The sequence below is a fragment of the Cinclus cinclus genome, chromosome Z (genome assembly GCF_963662255.1).
Source record: "Cinclus cinclus chromosome Z, bCinCin1.1, whole genome shotgun sequence".
NCBI classification, from domain to species: domain Eukaryota; kingdom Metazoa; phylum Chordata; class Aves; order Passeriformes; family Cinclidae; genus Cinclus; species Cinclus cinclus.
The window spans coordinates 33,292,549-33,307,247 of record NC_085084.1 but is presented as its reverse complement, the minus strand read 5'-3'; the positions used below and the strand labels follow the sequence as shown (position 1 = coordinate 33,307,247).

At 38.5% G+C, this 14,699-nt stretch overlaps 1 protein-coding gene across 1 annotated transcript in view; it reads left to right on the top strand.

Moving 5' to 3' along the window:
* The first annotated feature begins 3,259 nt into the window (after positions 1-3,259).
* Positions 3,260-14,699, top strand: part of LPAR1 (lysophosphatidic acid receptor 1) — a 43,865-nt gene continuing 32,425 nt past the window's right edge. The window contains exon 1 of the mRNA XM_062513359.1: positions 3,260-3,319. Within this exon, the coding sequence (XP_062369343.1) occupies positions 3,260-3,319 (60 nt within the window). The remainder of the gene's footprint in view (positions 3,320-14,699) is intronic.

Here is a 14,699-nt window from a genome sequence, read left to right as displayed (position 1 = left end):
TGCACTTGGTGAGTAATGCAGAGGGATAGGGAAACATGCTGTATACCTCAAAAGGATTTGCTTTTTGGTTGAGAAGAGTCTGTCTGTAATGCTGAATTAAATAATACTGGTTGCTGAATGACGCTGCCACTATGTGCCATAACTACCAAGGACAATGAGTATGGATGCTTCAGATACACCCGGCGTGAGGTCCTCATAGAGCCCACAGTCATGGACTGAATGAACACAACAGACATCTTGGAGGGATGGCCACTGACTATGGAAAATATACCTGTGTTTGTGTGTATCTGTGTATGTGTGTGTGTCAAGTTGGAAGGTGTAGGAGCGGGGCATGATGTAGATGTCATAGAATAAGGGGTGCATAGTGCTTCTTTTTTGGCCAGGACAGAGTTAATTTTCTCACAGTAGCAATGAGGGGTCAGAACCTGGAGCCCTGTGGGCATGCCTAGGTGGTTGTTCTGTGCCACACACATCACCGCAGGGGGCTGGAAGTTAAGGGAATCTTGCTTCCAAGAAAGAGGGAAGGCTTGCAGTCAGGAAGAAAAACATAGGCACAGAGGGTCTATGCATGATTCATTGTCTCAGGGGCAGCATGGCACCAGGACAGTCTATGAGCACTTTTGCATGTAAACCACCTTCTTTATGTGTACTTATGTTGTTAATATTGTTACTGTTACTGTTCATATTCTTACCTCACTGCTGTTTCCCATAAATTGTTCTTATCTCAACTCGGGACAGCAGGAAAACACCTGTTGTGCTACCTATTACTCCAACAAGTAGTAAAATGAAATGCTAGGCTCTTCTTCTTCCCTGGATGGCGTTCATTTTTTTTTGTGACTGATAAGGTTGCCATGGTGTGTTGATTCATTTATTTGTGAGATGAATGAATTAATTGCAAGCAGGATTGTTTAGTGAAGGCTGCCAGAGGCGAGTGATGCCAAAAGAATACTTTCAGACAGCAAAAATTCAGATGTGACATCAGGAAGTGTGACATTTGTGTGAGACCTTTTTCATACTTTCTCAGCTTTTTTACATGGTGTTTAGATGTTTTTTCTTTTATGAGTTTATGGGACCTATACATCTGGGATCAGTTAGTACTTTACACTGTAAGATGAACAGACTTCAGATTTTTTTTCTTAGTTTTTCAGGTTTTTTTCTTTATGATGCTCCTAGCAAAATTGTTTTTTTTGTTTGACAAACAGGATTCTAAGCATACTTTTGGTTTTGGTTTAGACAGTATTCCCTGAAGTCAGCTTCAGCTGTAATTTTTTCCCCACCTTTGTTATCCAAAAGTATTTCAGCAGCATTTCAGGATTAAGAGAAAAGATTTTTAAGGAAACTAACAATGACCTCTTGCAAAGTAGGTGCAATGAAAGTCCTGCTTTTAAGCATGTCATGAGAAGAACAGAAAAAAATGTCTTCTGAGATCTTATTTAAATTACAGTTGCAACAGCACACAAGACAGTGATGAGATATGTTGGTTGAGGATTTTCAGACTGTTGATAGAGTTTTACTGAAAATCACTCTCAAGTTGCAGAAGCTTCCCTAAGTCAGAATTCCAAGTTGGTGCTCTTTCCCTTATCTGTCCATAGGAAAATTAGTGAATTACAGAAAATTAGTTCAACTCTCATTTTTGAAAGAAAACAGGAAGCCTAGAGGTTGCATTTGTTGTTTTACTTTGTGAAGACTATCTTGGAGAGAGGCTATGTCTCCATTTTCTGCTCTCCCCATGAGTATAGGAGAAGAAATTTGGAGCAGGGAGTGGAAAGAATGAAAGGTTACTAGCAAGAGCTGAGTAGGAAAGAATAGGGGTCACTGGAAAGCTATATAAAGATGGAAAAAGTGATCCTAGACCTTGGAAGATGAGACAGCTACGTGTGACGTAAGGCATGTTGGGATGAGTTGAAATGTGCAGCAGGCATTTCAAGATGATGCTTTTTAAGAAGGAGGAACAATTTCCACAGTGGCGTACAAAGTACAAAGGCTGAGTTTAAATTAACAATACCAAAAAAAAAACAAAACAAAACAAAAAAAAAAAAAATCACCAAAACGTAACTGAATCAGAAAAGCATGTGGAGCTTAACTTTCCTATAGCACTTATCTGTTCTTTCTTGGCTTGCTATGTGTTTGCCTTTGAAAAAATGAACTACAGCCAAGAAAGTTACTGGCATTTTCTGTGTAACTATAGCCTCAGTTTAAAAAACACCACTGAAGTTTGGAGTAATTTTTGGTATGTTTATTGGATGCTGATTACACTTTGCACAAGTACATTTCTGCCACAGCTTTCAGAATAAGAAGTGATAGACAAAGACAGCGGTACGTGTCTCTCCAAAATCCTTTCTGTGGTGACTAATCTGTGGGTTGTGTTGTGTATCTCTGGTCTGGCTAAGGGAAAAAGCCAGCAGTAGTCCTAGTCTAGAATTTTTTTAATGGGTTTAATATCTTGGACATTTACAGGGGTTTCCCCCTCTGCCTTTTTGTTTGTTTGTCTTCTTTGCACATGAGTAAAAAAAAAAAAAAAGAAAAAAGAAAAAAAGAACATATCTGTGGAAGCTGAACTGACCTTGAAAAATGACAGCTATGGAGGTAACTTCATTTTGTTGAATAAGCTGATTAAATTTTACAGTTCGGTGTATTCATGGACTCCAAATCTGTGACTACCTGGAAAAAAAGGGCATCATATTTTTAAGTCATAATGTGTAAATTGTTTTTCTTATCAAAGAAGAAAAGTTCATGTGATCACTGAACAGAGGGAATAAACATATTCTGAATTCCAGAAAGTAATTCTTTGAGTATTCTTATGTGGGGATTTTCTCTTTTCTTTTTTTGTGGGGGAGAAAGATGTCAGGGCAGTTTCAGTGTTCTTTAGGTGACCATATTTTCTTGCAAAAGAAAAGCAGTTTGTGCCTTAGCCTTCTTGCTGATTTCAGTTTGTGTGAGTCTAGTTTGTGTTGTCAAGTGAATTTTTTTTCCTGTTCTGGATCAAATTACAGTATGCCTTTAGATCCTGGGAATCTGTTCTGAGTGGTCATGTCAGCAAGTGGTGCTGTACAAACTCAGACTGGTTTTGCAGCAGCCCAGGGTCTTGCATGTTGACTGCCTACCCAATTCTCTTGTTATTCTCAACAGGTTTCTTTTCTTTCCTGTTAGGAATAAATATCAGTATGACTAGAGTCTGAGGAAGGGCTTCTGTGTTCCTACCAAGAGCTTGCTGGTGCAGAGGAGCAGTGCAAGGATAGCAGGGGCATTTTGAGCTACCATGGATATCCCCACAGATTTGGTGCCGTCGTCCATGATGTCCCAACCTGAGATAATTGAGGTGAGTAGATGTGGCGGTTTCAGTTTCATTTGCCAGGCATAAAGGAAGCTGTTGTCAGCTTCTCTGAGAACATCACTTCCTTGGCTGGGCTCACTCCCTTCTCATCAAAACTCAATTCATACAAAACCAGCACGATAGACCATAATGAAACTCTTGCAAGTTTCATCTTCATCTCTTTTTTTTCCTCTCTCATTTTGAGTCATCAGGGGAATTTGCTGCAAATACTGTATTAAAGACACTCATCACATGCTAAGAGTGGTTTTATATTTTGACACCTGACATTGCTGTGTTATAGTACTATTTGTAGAAGAAAATATATGGCAAAATATGATCTTTATTGACTCCGTGTAAATGGTCACTCCACTACTGCTTGATTTTTACTGTGTGTAATAAATACAAAATTGAGTCTGTTATGTGGATAAGTTGGAATAATACCAAAGGAACTTTCAGTTTCAGTGTTCTTATCAGAAAAGTTTTAAGTGAAAAGCAGTCATAAAATTAATAACACATTTAGCATTACTAAGACCCTAATCTTGCTTTCATGAAACCACTGTGTGTCTCAGACTCATTTATAAAAGTGATTTCTTAGCTTCATGTGCTGAACAACAAGTAATTGAGTATTCTGATTAAGTAAAAACTACAAACATAAAAGGAGATGCTCATAACAGTGAAGATTTCATTTCAGAAAAGCATTTTGAAAGTCTTTTTGACTTCACAGAGACCCAAGTGCCTCTTACAATTTAAAACATTTGAGGATGTGTCTTGCATCTTTTACTGAAAAAGCCACCACAATAATTAAGGTAGATATCAGAAAATTTGATATCCAATATTTATTTTGCTTATTTTTTGTTATTCTTGTTTGCTGTAGTTTCTTTGGCTCAAGAAACTACAGCTGTCAGCAACGTGCACTGAGAAGTGCCATATTTCAAATATCCCTAGACTCTGTGAATTTAGAAAAAAATATGTCCTAAAAGAAACCATGGGTGATAATGTGATATGAGCTAAATCCAAAGTCTGCTTTTCAGAAACTTCCAAGCGCTACTCTTCTTCCTGTGTTTCAAATGGAGAACTAGTGTGTTTTTGTCACTTTTTGAGTCTCTGTTAAGGTTCCAAAAGGATTTTGTTTCTTTACAGCACAGCAAAATACTTGGTAGGAGGTGAATGCTGTATGCTTGTGTCCCAGGCTGCATAGGTACTGCCAGACTCCTCCTTTATCTGGGGAAAGGTTCCTTCAGGCCATCACCACACATTTGCACCCCTGTCTTTGTAGGTCATCTCTTCAGAGCCTTCCTTTATGTATGAGTGTTGTGGATTGACCTTGGCTGAGGACCAGCTACCCATCAAGCTGCTCTATCAATCCCCTTCCTAGTGGAACAGGGAAGAGAAAAATAATATGGAAAACAACTTGAAGGTTGAGATAAGGCAGTTTACTAAGGCAAAAGTGGAAGCTTTTGTGTGTATAAGACAAGGGGAAATAAATTAATCTCTACTTCCCATCAGTGAATGATTCTCAGCTACTTCCCAGGAAGCAGGGCTTCAGCATGGAGTGGCTGCTCTGGAAGGCAAACACTGTAAAACAACTAATGCCTCCCGTTCTTCCTCCTGCCCTCCCTCACCTTTTGTATCTGGAATATTTCTTTGGTCAGTTTGGCTCAGCTGGCCTGGTTGTGTCCCCTCCCAGGACGTTGCCCAGCCCCAGCCCCCTTGATGGAGGGAGGAATGTTGGAGAGACAGTGCTGATGCTGTGCCAGTGCTGCTCAGCAATAACCAAAACACCGGTGTGTTACCAGCACCTTTCCAAACACCTGTGCAAAGCAGACCCAATACAATCTCCACCCCTTATTCCATACCATTTTTGTCACATCCAGATCCCATATAATTAATGTATCTTCTGACTGTTCCTTTGTATTTATTTTTCATGACTGGAACCCCTTTTTACCCACATAGTCATCTTAAACTACATCCTTAAACCATCTCTCTATCAAACATACATTTTCATTAACTACTGTCCCCTGGTCTTTCACAGACAGATATTATTTTCCTGTTTCATGGGCTTCCTTCATCTCTCCAGATCTTGAGTCCATCAGGATGAGTGGAAAAGACAGGAGAAGTGGTATACTTGTTTACTGGGCACCAACACCAGCCCTACCTGGGTTGTCATTGCATTCTCCCTCCTCCTCACAAAATCCATATTTCATTAGTTCATGTCACTTCTACAACATACAACTTACACCACAGCATATTTTTGCCCCAGGATTAAATCTCCTTGAAGTACATACCATGTCTCCCCATCTTTCTGCATTACCAACCAAATCATTGCCCACCAGGTGCACCCAGGGCCTTGGGCAAAGACAATCCCATGAATGCATTTGCCTTAGTGGGAGGAGAAACCCACACTGACTTCCCCAGCCACTTCCCTGTGTAGAGCATGGACCATATCTCCTCCCACAGTGTGAATGGATTTTGTTTGGGTAGGACCAGGGCAGTCAGCAAGTCCCAGGACAGTGTTAAACAGCCAAATGGCTTTTGTTAAATTTGCATCCCAATGCTTCCATGACCCATTACCTAATGCTCTTAACATGGTCTTCAGCAGTCCCTTATACCTCTGAATCTTCCCAGAGGATCATGGATGATAAAGGATGTGGTATATCTACTCAGTGCTGTGTTTCTTTGCCTTGGACTTCACGAGTTTATTTTGAAAATGAGTCCCATTTTCTGATTCAATTCCCTCTGGTGTACCATGTCACTACAAAATGTGTCTCTCAAGGCCTGAGATGGTGTTCATTCCAAACAGTGGCAATACTTTACAGGGTATGTCTCCAGCCAGACAGTTGTTGCCTCTACCATGGTGAGTATGTAGCTCTTGCTTTGGTGTATTTGTGGCAGTGCTCCAATGTAGTCAATTTGCCAGCCCTCGCCATAATGGCAACCCAGCTACTACCCTCTATTCCAAGGGGATTTCACTCATGTAGTTTTCTTGGCTGCAGTATGTTTCTTATTTGTGTATATCTAAGGATTGTTGTTCAGGACAAATGCCTTCTCAAAAAGAGAATAAGAGCAGCTGTAGTGTGAGAATGAGTAGAAGAAAAGCTATCACCTGTAAAGGACTTGATGATCAGCATGGTCACCTTTTTGTTGTGTTGAATAAATTCACATATCCTGGATCTGCAGGGAATTTTTGATTAATAAATTCTGCCTGGACTTACATCACAGACTAGAAATAAATAGATGATTCTGGTCATTGATTAGTAATCTAAAGATCTTCCCCCACACTCAAATTTTAGAAACTGTGCTTCAATGGAATTTGATTTGAGAGCCAAAAAGAAATTACAGCAAGAAGCAAAGGAAAGACTGGTATCTCAGTGTAGGAGATTATGGTAGAAAAAATACCATTCTCTCATCCTAATGTTATAAAAGTAGGTTTAAAATTGGTATCTGTGTGAGAAAACTTAAATGTTTGCATGAATTCCCACAGATTGCAGTAAATCATTGTGGATATGATACTTGATGAAAGTCTTCAAACATAAATAAAAGAATAACATCTCCAGACAATCTGCTGGGAGCCATCTATATGTTTCTGAGAGTAAGGAAGACCTTTTTAACAAGAATGTAGTGAGATACATATGTGAAGAGACAATTGCTAGATTAAATATTGAAGTAAAGCACTTTTCATACTTGGACTGTATGGGCTTTTATCTTTCATGTTTGGAATGAACTTTTGGATACACTTTAGAAAACAATATTGATTAATTTTTTTTTTTTTTCCCCAAGAGGACATTAATTTGCTTTTTGAAATTGAGGAGATGCCACAGTATGCTGCAGAAGTAATTTAGAGACTAGTGTATTAAGGAAGGATTTTTTTTCCTCCAACTTGGAAGTAACATTGCATGCCTTTTGCATGAACTAGATGGCATCTTAGTTGCAAAAAAGAAGAGTTTTGCTACTTTACTTGGAATTTTCTTAGGTTTTTTTTTTTTAATCCTTAACTTAAAACTTTCTTTTGGCACTGCCTGCATAGTTGGCTTCCTTCACAATTGGTCAATTTAGACTCAGAAGTAAATACTATCTATTTCTTATAGATATCTATGCCTATTTATGTATAGGCATACATGTTTATACATTCCAGTAATAAATACTCCTCTGCTTATCATCAGTCCTTTGACTGCACCAGGCAAACAAGCTTATTTCCCCTGGGAGAGAAACTCTGAGACCTCAGCAGGACCTTTTTTTAAGCCAGAGCTCCTTCTGATAGTTTTTTGCTTGGACTTTAATTTTGGCACCACAATAACAGAAGTTCCTATTAATTTAGTGGCAAATGGTATTTTCCAAAGATTTATCCTCTGAATCAGATAACAAAAGGCTCACATTTTGAAAAAGTTTCTGAAAGTCACTTCTGGGTACCAGGTGTGAAATTGGTAATACTGTCTTAAATATTCTTACAGCTAATGTGTCAACATAGGACCTGATTCTGGTGCTTCTCTACAACCCTCTGTTGAAGCGATGCATTTGCTGCTGTCATGATTCTTCATACCCTCCCAATGCACTAACTTATTCAAATCTCCTTTCTTCTATAACAATAGATAACCATATCTTGTTACCAGACACAAGAAGTGGTGATTAAGAGCACAGGCATTCTGCTGATGTGTAAAGGTGAAGGATAAGTAAAGTGTCAAGGTAGTTTACCTGTCTGTAGCTGTGATCTGAAATAGAAAATAGTTAGGGGACAGCATTCACAAAATGTCAAAGAAGTCAATGAAACAAAAAAATTCCCAAATACGCTTTGGGCTTTTGTCACAGGATTTCATTGTAAGGCAAAAAAGATCTCAAATTAATCAAAATAAATAACAGTCTAGTGATTTCTGATTATATAAGATGTTCTGCTCTTAAAGAGGGAGAAATAAAATGTAACAGAATTTTTTGATTTTTAATTTGGTGATATTTTGTATACATGTTATGACTTCATACCTCAAATATGTATAAGTAAAATGATCTCATAGAAACCTGACAAGTCTGATAATGCATTACACATAACTTTGTTTAGTTCTGTAAGAAGCATTTAGAATCCCAGAGGGCTTTGCTGTTTGCAAAAAAAAAAAAAAAAAAAAGCTTCACAAGTGCTGACCCATACTGATGAAAGTATTCTCTGAAGTGATTAGTATTTTCTCTCTTTGTGAATGGCATGAGTTCTGCAATAAACGCTTTGAGGAAGTAATGATTTGAGCTCCAGTTACTTAATGAACCAGAGATGTCCAACAGTGCCTCAGAAATTATTAAAACAAGAAAACAACAAAAATTCATCATTCTCCCTTTGCTTTTGCCAGCAGTGGATCAGTCAAATGCTAGAAGCAAATGAGTACGTTTAAATAACTGACTTGCAGCTGTTCCAAAGAGAAATCCAGAGCAGTTTCCATTAGAATGGCCTTCACTATCAGAGCCAAAAATCACTTCTCCTACTCTGTGCCATTGAACACGTCTCTATTTTCTCCTTCTTTTGTTTGAATTGGAGTGGAAGAGATTTAAACTATCATTGCCACAGAATGGTTATCCTTCTCATAATGTGCTTGAGAACAGGCTGCTGTGGGCTGGCACAGCTGTTGTCACCCCTTCCCCCAAGGAAGCACAACACAATTTGCATTTTGGATTTGGTGGCCAAGTTTTTGCAGCCAAAAAGTGTGTGGATGTTTTTTTGTCCTCCTTGAGCTGAATAAACAAATTAGCCTTGTTACCAAAACAGACCTCTGGTGGTGGTAAATACAGCAAACAAGACCAAAAGGAAATGGTGAGTCTGGAAAAAACGATTTGTGATTAGAAATAAATCCACCCAGTTACACACATCATAGGGGAAAGTAAAATTCCAGTACACTTTTTATAAAAAATTATTTTACTAGGTAAGATTATTGGAGGTTCAGAATGCATCTCCGTTTTGTTTAAAGTAGACAATACTGCCTTGAAGGCAACTGCTCAGTAATGTGTTAGCAAGTTAGTTATAGAGACTCCATTTTTCCTAAAGCTCTGAGACGAAGATTTTTCCACAGTGTGTTTATATATTTTGTAAATATATTAATATATCAACGAAAAAGTAGCCAATTAATGAAAAAAATGTATTTGTTATTGTAAACACAGAAGAGTCTTCATATTTACATCTGTAAATCTTTTATTTCCAGTCCCAAAATGAAATTTTCTATGCTCATTGACATAAGCATTTTACTTGTAGGCTAAATTCTCCCAAGTGCTCGCTTTGTTAGTTTGCTTGGTGAGGAACAAGGGGAGGTGTGCCCTGGAGGTGGAAGCAACCCTAGTGTAGTCCGCAGTGTTTTTTCAGCATAAAATTGCTGTCTTGGAGCTGCTGTAGCCAATAATTGACTCCCAGCTTGGTTTACTATCTGGGCCTGAAGGATGCACATTGTAAATCATTATGCATGAAAACTCATTTGGGATGTTATAGGTGCAGATTTTTTTTCCCCCTCTGACTGCTTCTACTCTGGCTTCTGAAGAGCACAGATAGAATTCTGTGTGCTGCACCACTTTCCAGAAAGCCGCTCCCAGGGTGTGGGTCTGTTCTGAACTGCACTTATCCTCACAGCAGCATTCAGGGACTCACTGCAGTTTGGATATCTGTCTGATGTTCAGGGTGAGGGTAAGGCAGGTGGGCAACTGGAAATGAACTAGGCAAGGTAGTGGAGCAGCCAAATCAGCATCATGGCAAAGACATTTTCTGAAGGTGTAAGAGGTGGAAAATTTCAGTCACTAAATGAGAAGATGGAATACAATTGTTTTCCTGTGTCTCCCACAAAGCATTGAGCCTGTGCCCAGGTTCGGCTAGTTTGCAAAGCTCAGCTTGTCATGAAAGCTACTCCAAGGGAAAAGAAGTTTTTATGAGCATTGCAGAAGCTCTTTCTGTACTTTGTATGGAACACTTGGGCTTAAGCACCCAATCTGGGCTCAAAAAATGCTCATCTTGCACCACAGCAAATTACTTTATTTTTGCAATATTTATTTTTGCATTACAGTGGGGATCTCCCTTTGAGAGCACCTGGAAAAATTGAGATGGGGTGGCAGAGAAAAAAAATCCTTAATAATCAACATAAATAAGCCAGTCTAGGAATCTACGTGAGGGTGTGATGATGTAGAACTATGCCCTGATTCAAGCAGTCTTCAATTCCTCCTCTACTGGAAAATTTTCCTATGAACATTTCTGTAGTACTTGGAGGGACACAGCTCATCTGAATACGCTGGATCCATGGAAAAGGAGCAAAGATAAAACAGTGTGTGAATTGCTGGCTAAGTTGTGGATGGATGAGATCACTCTGCCTTTTTTTTTTTTCGATGGTTCTAGATTTAATTTCTTAAATATCATTTTGCTTGCAGAATTTTGGAAGGTCAACAACATCCCTGGTTTTATAGCCAATCTGTGGAGGTTGTAATCATGGTTAATCAATGGGATCTGTGTCACTTATGAATTATAGCTTCCAAGTCTAAAACTTCCTCTTTTCACACTGTTGCTGAAGGCTAGGTCTCTTTAATACACTGAGTGCCTAGATATGTTGAGCTGCATTTTCCAGTATAAACTGAAGGACACAGAGAAATTCTCAGTTCATTTTCTAGTAGATGGGACATTTGTCAGCTCTGAGACTCTGTAGTAATACAGTCTACTACAAAAGCATCCTAAAAATTATTGGATGCTCTAGCTGTTGCCATATGATCCTTACATAACTTCATGCTTTAGAATGTTTTAATAGCATTAAAGGGATCCCCTTGCAGAGAGACTAATTTTCTCCTGTCTTGTCAGCTTTGTGAAAGGCAAAATTAATTTAGTGAAATGAAATAACCTGCTGTGACAGAACCACCCCATCTTATTATACAGGTTTATCTTTAAGTCCAATGAATGGTTACTTTGGGAGATGCAGTTCTGAAGAAGAGGAGCCATTTTGTGTTAGTGGTAGGGTTTCATACTTTCATTCATGTAGATGAAAAGTGTTTATGAATCAGGACCCTTGTCTTGTGACTTCATGATTTTTTTTTACTTCTACTTTTATCTTTAAAAGAAACACATCTTTTCCACTTAATTTTAAAGCTTTTCTTTCATGTTCTGCAGTTTGAAAAGTCGTCTGTGTTTTTCATTAGATAATGGACAACTGTTTTTGCAAATTGGATTTCTTGTTCCTCATCTGTCACAACTTTACTCTCGTAAACCCTACGTTTAGCAGTTATGTGTTGACGTATTTACATATTGATTCAATTATGCCTATACTTACTTGCTTTTCCTTATTTTAAAGATATTCTTAATTTATACCCTTCTTTGGGGATTTTGAAGGTGGTAGTTCTCTGAAGTTTTTCAGCTTGACCCTTTCTGGTATGTTGGTAAACTTAAGATATTTACCTAAGCTGAAAGTAGTGGCACTGATTTCCATTTACTGCTGCACTAAATGTAAAGGTATGAGACAGTTATTGTGGTTTTGTAGTCTTAGTTTACCAAACTAATACTAGAAAAATTAATTGATTTTCTTCTCCTCTGTGTTCTGGGTAAGAAAATAGTGGCATGTGGAGGTTAATTCAGCAAAAGACAAAAAAGAGAGAAGCAGAGTGTGTTTGAGGAATTTAGGGTTAAGATATTTTTAAGGGATTTCCTGGATATGGACTCTTTTTTGTGGCTTACAAGTTTGAAAAGTTCTCTAAAAGTCAGACCATAGTATTCAAATAATGTTCCATTCTGTTTCTCTCAACAAGAAATAGATGCAGCCATGGGTACTGGGAGTGGGGAGACAGTGGCTTGTCTTTCTTTGTTTCATGGAACAAGGAACACCCAAAACTCTGAGATTGCAGAGGGGTTTGCAAAATGATCAGTTTCCCCTCAGGCACCTTGTGCTAATTAATGTTTTGTTTAGGCAGGATCAATCAGTAGTATTTGAAAACTTTTTGATGTCTGTTTTCCACCCCAAGCATCTCTCCATAGACAGCCCTTACCAGGTGAGCTGTCGCTCATTGTGGAGCTGGCAGGATCCAGAGATCCCCTCTCACTTTCTGCTCCAAGCACACTGTACATTCTTCACTCCTGTTTCTGCTGCAGGAGGGGCAGGTAGTAATGGGCTGCCCTCCCAAAGACATCCAATGGTCAAGCTGCTGTGGATCCAAATCCTCACTCCATCCTTTAGAGTGTGATGTAGAAGTGAGGCAGAAGCAAGATGAGTCAGGCACAAAACATGGAAAAGCTTGCATGGGCTTTTCTTCCTAGTGTTTCCACTGGCACCCTGGTGATCCCATATAACCAGAGGAAAGGAGACAACCAGGCAAATAGTGCCTGAAAAGGCCAGTGCCAAGGTGAGTTGAATGACTAATTGCTGAAGAAGAGCAAATTTTATTAAGTCCTGGTGTCAAATTTCCTGGACTGTGTGCACTGTGCTGTGGTTATGACTATGTCTCCTGATAATAAGAGATTTAATTCCATGTGCTTGTGATTTTCTTTGATTTGGGACAACTGTGTCTTGGTCATCTTCACATGGAGAGAGAAGACTTTGCTTTTAGCCTGCTTTTACTCCATTTTTCTTTATCCATCTTGTTGGTCTATAACTCACTGTTTACTTCTTCCACACAGATGCGCCCTAGAGGTTTAGTTAACATGGGCAATTTGCAAGCTCAGTTTGTTTTAAACTTCTGTTGAGATATACTGAATGGATGAGGTAAATCTCCGGGCACCACACATCTGGCTTACACAGGCAGTGAAACACACTCAGTGAAACTTCAGGAAATTAAAATATAAACTTCCCTGCCCCTTTTCCTGCAGGGGCAGGAGAGGGGATGGGGTCTGCCTGCTTGCATATGCCTTTGTGGTATGTTAACACTTTGAGTACTGAGAGATACAGTGCATTTCGCTCCTGCTTGAGCCTTTCTAGTCAGCATCACAGCTAAATGTGATGCCTTGGGATTTTTATGTCTGTGACCTGGGAGGTCAAAAACCTTCCTTTAAGATGGCATCTGAGAAAGTTGATCATCCCTTGTTTGAACTTTTGCCAGCAAACTGTCTCCTCTTCTTTCTCTTAGAGGGAGGGGGGCTGGGGAAAGTGTGTGTTGAAAAGATTACTTTTACAGGAGGTCCCAGGTTTTAGATTAGAATCCCTTAAAAAGAAAACTTCTTGAAAATACCTTACATGAACACAGAATTTTGGTTTTTGTCTTCAAAATGAGAGAAGGAGCAAATGGGCCTCATGCTAACTTCTCTGAGATTGCTCAAGTGCTGTCATGCTTTTAAATTGAACAAGTCTGGCTCTGTAGCATTTTACATACTCTTATGTGTGTACATACATTCCAGCTTGGTTTGGCATTTTGTGAAAAGGTCACATTTTTTGTCATATTTTGTTTCATATTTCAAATGAAAAGGTAGAGGAGAATATTGTACAATCAAGTAATAATTCACATTTTAAGCCCACGTGCAAAACAAAAATACAAAGAAAAAAAAGAAGGGAAAAGAAAATAAAAGCATACTACCTGCCACATTTTAAATTTCTGAATTAAAAATATGTGTTTTTCCAGGTGTACCAGGCCCCTTTCCACAGGAGCAACAGTGGAGCAGGAATCATTATATGTGGGCAGCAGACATCTGAAAGAAAAAAAAAACAACAATAGAGTGATAAATACACAGGCAAAGAGAATTTATTCAAGATCACAAATATTCACTAGATTTTGCATACAGATATTTCTACAGAGACTAAAAAATCCTGTGCATTACATAATTAATGCAGATGTTGGCAAGCTTTTATAAGAGCCACTAATTCATTCATATGACTTCCTCTCTCCCTCAAGGGTTCTTATACTTGACCTGTTATTACTACAAGGTCTTTAACCAAAGAATTAAAGCCAGATGTCTTGTAGCTAGGTCTCCTTTTGTTAAATGTCCCTTATAATTTTTTTTTATATGCAACAGATCCTATATAAGAACTTTCAAAATTTCTTAAATAATTAAGGCTAAAAGGCTTCAAACCCAAGGGTTGATGTATCCTAGAGGAACAATAAAAGTATTATACTCACTGTGCTGAGAAATACTATTTACTCTAACTTTTTATTATCCTGGGACTGCAAATGTTTCTGGACAGTGTTTAGGCTGGAGGTAAAATCTTTCTTAAAAGACCTTTTTTTTTAACATAAATTTAAATGTCATGTAGTCCATTTGGGATATAGGTGGAAAGTTTTGTATATTGCTCTATTGGAATTGCCCTAATTGCATTGACAAATGTAGAAATGAAAAGAAACAGAAACAGCTTTGGGTAATTTTAAGGAGATCTTTATCACATATTTTCACTTGAGTCAAGTTACAAATTCTGTTTCCCAATTCTGTACATTTTGTTTTGTAGCACTTCCTGCAGAGTAACTGGAGCTGTCCAAAACA